General features: G+C 45.0%; 1 protein-coding gene across 1 annotated transcript in view; it reads right to left on the bottom strand.

Annotated features, from left to right (window-relative positions):
* Positions 1-3028: 3028 nt before the first annotated feature.
* The window catches only part of PLXNC1 (plexin C1), a 69444-nt gene continuing 65785 nt past the window's right edge, over positions 3029-6687 (bottom strand). The window contains exons 29-31 of the mRNA XM_054275872.1: positions 6406-6546; positions 6235-6309; positions 3029-4579 (exon numbers count right to left, since the gene is read on the bottom strand). Coding sequence (XP_054131847.1) covers positions 4475-4579; positions 6235-6309; positions 6406-6546 — 321 coding nt within the window. The 3' untranslated portion in view covers positions 3029-4474. The remainder of the gene's footprint in view (positions 4580-6234; positions 6310-6405; positions 6547-6687) is intronic.

Genomic DNA, 6687 nt, shown 5'->3' with positions numbered 1-6687 from the left:
AGCAAAGGGATGACACCGGCATTGACTCAATTCTTCTCTCCAGAGGCTGCATTTTTCACTTTCCACAGTGTGTAAGTACAAGGATTTGTCTTGGTTCCAGCCAGGACAGGGTTAACTTTTGCAGTACCAGGGGGGCTGTGCCTGGGAGCTGGGGTTATTCTACACTACTCATTTTCCAGGCTCAGGGTCAGGGGATCCTTTTGGCTCATGTAGCATGCCAGGCTCCATGTAGTGAGCAACCACGTGTAAATCTGCCTCCCTTCTACCCTCTCTCATTAGTATTGTTCCTGTTACTGATCATTTTCTTATCTCATTGCTGTTTCCAGTAAGTTCTTCTTATCTCATGATCTTTACTTTTTCTGCCTCCAGTTCTCCTCTCCATCCTGCCTCAGGGGAGGGGAGGTGAGGCAGTGGGAGAGCAGAGGGTGCTTTCCAGTGTGTCAGCGGGAGAACTAAATTAGGGAATACCATTCCTAAACCAGAGTTTATGCATTCTTGGGGAATTTGTTAAACTTCTCTGAGGAAAACAGTGTAGCTATTGGAAGTGACAGGAGCTATTTGTGCTGCTCCTGCATATGAACCTGTACACAGTAACTCTCTGTGCCTGAGCCAGCTTTGCCAAACGGGATGGTCACCAGGATCTACCAGCACGGAACCGCTGTCATCAGCTTCATGTTTCTGTCCCCAGCCGAGGCTGTGTCAGCAAGGTCCTCTCTGATGTCAGGGGGCAGGGGAGGTTCATACAAACCAGGTAAGACTTGGAGGGCACAAAAAGGGTAATGGCAGGAGGAGGAATGAAGGTCAGCACTTGGTTTATGGGCTGCCTTTCCCAGTGGGTCCCAGGCCTTTTGTGTGAAAGCTTATTTCCTGTCCCTTAAGCACCCTCTCCTGAAAGAAGGATTATTGAGTTATCATCTTTTTTTAACGTGTTTAGTTTTTTAAAAGAATCATCACCCTCAGAGCTGTTAAGTGGTGCAGTTGAAGTGAAAATCCTGAAGGCTGTGTGGAGGTGTGGCAGGCACTGCACAATCAGCCTGTCCCTGGCCTTTTCCAGCTTCTCACAGGTGAGAAGGCAGCTGGGAATCCTCTGGCCCGGGGAATCCCCCTCCATTCAGACTCTGCAGCTGCTGGAGTTTAGGCCAGTGCCTACCCTCCCCAGCATTATCAGAAGTTAGATTCTACCTTCCTGTTCCTCTTCCCAATTTCAGGCTGATGAAAGCGTGCTGTGCTGACCTGTGGGGCTGGAGCTGCAGCACTGCTTCTCATCTGATGCCACTCTGTGTCTCACACTCCATTCCTTGCATGACCTTGCCTTGTTACCAGCTGTGTTTGCTTTCTTGTAACCATTTTAAAGTACACAATCAAACTAACCTCCAAATGCTTTTATTCTAGATAAACCCATACAAACACCAACATGTATTTGTCTTTGCACTTTTTTAAACCATTCATTTTAAACAACAGATTAACTTCTGTACAACAGGAATTACTTTACACATTAGTAAGATTTGACTTCAAACTAGATGACTGCAAAATAATGCTCTGTAAGCTAGTGTTAGAAACACGCTGTTTGCCATAGCAGTTTGCCTGTAAACATGGAAAGTTGAGGAGAAGTTTGCTTTTCATTTCTGAGGATGTGATTAGAACTGTTGTGTTGCCATAATAGTCAGAGGTGGTTCTTTTTCTCTGTGTGACAGTAATGGCAAATTGCAGATACAGAAGGTGTACCAATGTTTTGTGTGCTGACCCAAACCTACCAAAAGAGCCACAATCACTTAATTATACTTCACATCACTTAGTGAGATCCACTTGATGGGTTACGAAGTCCCAGTATGATTTAAAAATGGTTTACTAACAGAGTGACACTGTTTAGGAGGCTTGAATAAAAGGCAATAATCCTATTCCAGGCTGTAGATAAAGCTACAGGGCCTGCTTCAACACATACTTAATCTCTAGAAATCATTAAAGCTATTGTAGCAAACAAGCAGTAGTACAAATACAGAATAGGACTGATTTTCATTTCCTCATCAATATAAACACATATAGTGAAGTTCACAGGATCAGACCCACGCAAACAGATTATATTTTACAGCTTTTCAAGCAGAAATGTTGGAGTTGTCTTTTCTGCCTGTACAGAAGGTTACTGTTGAACAAAACTATCACAGTTCATTTGAATGCACTGCCAGCAAACACCTTAAGCAGAAGAGAACTAACTGGAAAGTGTAATCCACTCCTGCCTCTCCTTCAGTATCAGTTACTGTGCTTTTTCTATTTATTTGATGCTGCTTTAAAAGGTTAGATTAAGAACAATAAAAATCAAGCCCTTACGTGCAGGTATTCCAAGCTTAAGTGCTAGTCAAGCCATGGTCCACTCTTTTAGGACAGTGGGCAAGATAGGTTAGAGGTGTATGGGGTTTTTTCCAATTAAAATTGAACTTATCAAAATACATTGTGCCAGGCAGAGAACTGCTGAAAGTACTGCAACATTGTAGTGCAGTGTCCTGAACAAAGCCATACATTCCATCAAGTATAAAGTGTAAACTTAATAGCAAGTGTAAGACTTGAATTAAAAAAAAACCAACAAAGCCATCACAGTATGGGTTGGTTGGTGGCTGCCCTCTCTGGTATGCAAGAGGAACAACTTGTGCAATCACATGGTAGGGAGGGGGCAGACCAGCAGGACCCTGTTTTGTGTTTGCTTTTCTCCACATTAACAGCCTGCCTTGCTTCTGCCACTGGGATTGTGCCTGGGGCCAGCTGCCTTTGTGACCAGAGCAGGTGGCATTAGCACCGATGCCTGAGCTCTGGGGCTCCTCCAGCTCAGCACCGTGTGCCCCTTCACTGCCTGGGGACCCTGTGCAGCCAGCTCTGGCTGCTCACAGCCCCAGCACTGGCTTTCTGTACCACACTTGGGCCACCTGTGCCATTCACAGCCCATGGCACCTTTCCCACTGCCAAGGCAGGTGACAGCTCTGCCCTCTCCTGTGGGCCACTGTGCTACACCACTCACCTGCAGTGGTGGGTCCCTCCAAAAATGTATGGAAATGTATCTATCTCCTTGTCATGAATGCCTTACCTCAAATCTAAGGGCACGTGACAGCCTCAGAACGTGCCTCCTGTGGCTGAAGCAGAGTCCAGGCTGACAAACCCTTTCAGCTCTGTAGGGTTGTGCTGGTGCTGTAGCAGAGCCAGAGCCACGGCTGCTCCTCTGTGGCTTTGCTCAGAAGCCACTGCCCCAGCCCCATCCCAGCAGCACAGCCATGCCCCTGCTTTCCATGCAAGTGTAATGGACACCTTCCTTCCAAAATGGCCAAGCCTCAAAAAAACCCCAGCTGGACTAAGGCAGACAGCTATTCCTCCCCACCCCAACCCCAGCAAGTTTGTATCATTGTGTCAAACCCCAGTCTTCCTGTTCTTATTAAACCAATCTTTGAGCTGACCCCCACATGCTGGCTTTAGGTCTGTGAGGCCCTTGTACACAGATGGCAAGGCTGGCCAGGACCATGGGCACTGATGCATGGGCTGATCATGCACCTGAGTACAGCTTTGTGCACCAAAGTGCAGCCATGGGCAGCTGCTTCATCAAATCACAAGTGTCCTGATGCAGTGCAGTTTCAGCTGTGAAGCTGCTCACAAGTGTTTCACAGCTTATTTAAGGATGGAAAGGTCAAAAATGTAAACACAGACTGATGGTGGCTGAATGCCCTTCTCCAAAAGCCTCCCCTCACCTCTTCCCCTCAGTGGTTCGCTTCACTTTGGACATGGAATTTCTAACCTAACAAAGGTAAGCCTGCCATGTGGCATTTGGCCTTCCAACCTCAGACCCACTGTGTCTGCTAAACACACATCCTAAGTGTCACTTTGGTGCCAGGTTGTTGTTGTTGGGTTTTTTTTTATGTGTTTGAGGTGGATTTTTTTTTTGTGTTTTGTTTTGGTAGTTTTCCTTTTTTTGTTGTTGTTTTTTTTGGTGGTTTATTTTTTCTGAACAGGATCTAGCGAACATTTGACTGGAAGGAAGGAAACTGCAGCTGACCCGTATTCTCACCCTCACAGTTTGCCAAGCTGCTGAAAGGATGTGGTGAAACATCAGCTTTTTCTCTTAAAAAAAAGAGGTAAGTGACTTGCAAGTTCACATGGGCAACTCTGAACTTACAGTGTATTTTGCACATCTCCTATGACCTTATTTTAAAGTAAGCAAAAAGCTTACTAGATGGTACTTTTCAACCAAAGGGCTATGTGTGCTCAAGTACCTAAAAATGCTGACCCTGCCAACATTAGGTTCACTTTCACATGCCCCTGTGTGAATATGTAACCATGCCCATATTTCACTCCCAATCGTCGATTACGTGGAATGGTCAGAGTGGAGAAGAGTGTCCAAACGTTTCAAACCCTGTACATAAAGTCAGTCAAAACAGTTTTGGGAGCAGTAGCACTAATAGAAAATCCCCCACAGTGGTGCTGTGAGTCAGTGCTCTGCTCAATGCCATTTGCATTTTTTCTTTTCATCAAATAAGGCTTTTACTTGCTGGAGCTGTTTCTGGACTTCTTCAAACCCCCGTTCTCGCTCGAGTTTGCTGATAATCTGTTAACAATTAGCAGAAGAGAGAATAATTTTTTTAATGCTTATTTTACTTGCTATTTTATAAAGCCTGTTTTTCTGTACTCTAACAACTACTGACAGAAAAATGCATTGAGTGCCTGCTTATCTGTAAACATTCTTTTCAGACTTTAACACTTTATTTTGGTAGTTTTCCCTTCAAGTCATTCTGATCACAGGATTTACAACACTTCCACAAAAGAATGACTGAGCCAAGCAAAAAAATCCAAAACAAACCCAACACATGCTCATCTCTCAGACTGTGAGGCAAGGTCAGTGCTCCAGCTTTCACCCTACAGAAGATTTGCAAGTGATATTTTATTTCTCTTCCTCTGCCCTATAAGCCAAGGGCAATAAACTGCCTCTTTTCCTCTAACTCACCCACTTGGCTCTGGCCCAGGTGATAGAAAGGAGCACTACTGCTGTCTGAAATCTCAGCTGGGAATGCTACACAGGGACAGGTCTCAGTAAACAATGAAAGAGATTTGGCTGCCCCCAGTCAAAAGCCAGAGGGGGAAGAGCAGAGGGAAGATTTCCTTCTAAGGATGAGCTATGTTTAGCCTGTACTAGCTTCAAAAAAGCAAAAATGGGCACTAAGACTAGAAAGTACACTGAATTCTCCTGTATCAATCATTTTAATGAGCTTAATAAAGGATGATGCCATTTTGAGTATCATCTCAAGCTTGTTTCAGGAGGCAAAGATTTGATGCTGAATCCAGGTAATTTGGGATGTCAGAGATCAGAAGTGGTAAGCCAGCTAACAGGTGACTGAGAGCTGGATGACTACAGCAAGTGCTGGTGCTTGCTGCTGAGGATGAAAGAGAGAAAGGCCTGGTTGCTGGGAAACCCAGACAACCTGCTGGAAGCATAAGGAGGCCTTCAGGCAACACACCCCAGCTGGCTCTTATCTGAGTCCCTGCACAGGCACACGCAGCCTCTGTTAAGGATGCTGAACAAAATGGAGTGGAGAATCCTATCATGCAAAGTGGAGGACAGGGATTTTCTTAGAAAGCAGCTTAGAGATAGCCTGTGACTAAGTACTTTCAGCTGAGAAAAGATTTCTTTTGTTAGTAATAGCAGGGACTGGAAACTATAGCTGTTTCTTTTTAAGAGAAAGACTATTACAGGAGAGCATTAAGACAGCTATGATGGGAAAGGAGCAGACAACTCTTGCTTTAAGGCTGTGTGCTCCACTGAGGTGTTTGCACTGACTGTGAAATCAAGAACCCTGGTGCTACAGTCTAATCTGATTCTGAGCCTCCAGGGAAATGAAGCACGTGCACAGGAGTTGTGACGGGCATTTGCAGAGACTCTGCAAACACAGTAAAACAAGAAGCCTTGGCTATATAGGAACTTCCTCAAAACTGCAGGGAAAATGTTATTGCTACTGTCTCTGTGCAATGCAGCAGTGACAGTAAAGGGCACTGACAAACCCTTGGCCTGTGCCCCCTCAGAGGGGTGGGGGCTGCAGCGCCCTGGGGGCTGCGCTGCTCCAGCCCCTCCCAGCTCCGCAGCAGCCACGGCTGCATTAAGGAGGGGCTGCCTTGGGAGTGGCACCCAGCAGGTCCCACAGCAGCCCAGCCCTTGGTTACTGTGTTACCCCACATTAAGGATTCAGCTGAAATTGCAGATGTGCTTACCTCATCATAGTATTTCACTATGTATTTGTAGATTTCAAACAAGGCCACTTTCTCATTAAATTCATTTTCATGTTTCTAAAACAGACAACAGTTCTGGTCAGATATTTCTCCTTTAAAAATAAAAAACAATTTAACATGAAAGCAAATGAAGTTGCTGCTTCTAAACCATACCTTAGATTCCTGAGCTAGAAATTCTTCAACCTCTGCAGTGGTCAATGGAGGCAGATCCCTGATGGCTTTGTAGTACGCTTTCACCTCCTTCTTGTAGAGAGGAATGTCCTTAGCATAGAGAAGTTTATTTGTTGGTGCTTCCTTAAAAGAAAAAAATTGAAGCCTTGTAACTTTTCACAGCACAGATTTCCTGAGGTTCCACCTCCACACAGTTAATTACATCTAATTGTGTCTGTGTGACTCATTTTTCTTTACTGCGCTTATATGCAAGGAACCAAGATT

The sequence above is a fragment of the Melozone crissalis genome, unplaced genomic scaffold (assembly GCF_028551555.1).
Source record: "Melozone crissalis strain CALT ecotype California unplaced genomic scaffold, PUWL_Pcris_2 ptg000004l_1, whole genome shotgun sequence".
Classification (NCBI taxonomy): domain Eukaryota; kingdom Metazoa; phylum Chordata; class Aves; order Passeriformes; family Passerellidae; genus Melozone; species Melozone crissalis.
This window is presented reverse-complemented; position numbering and strand designations above follow the sequence as displayed.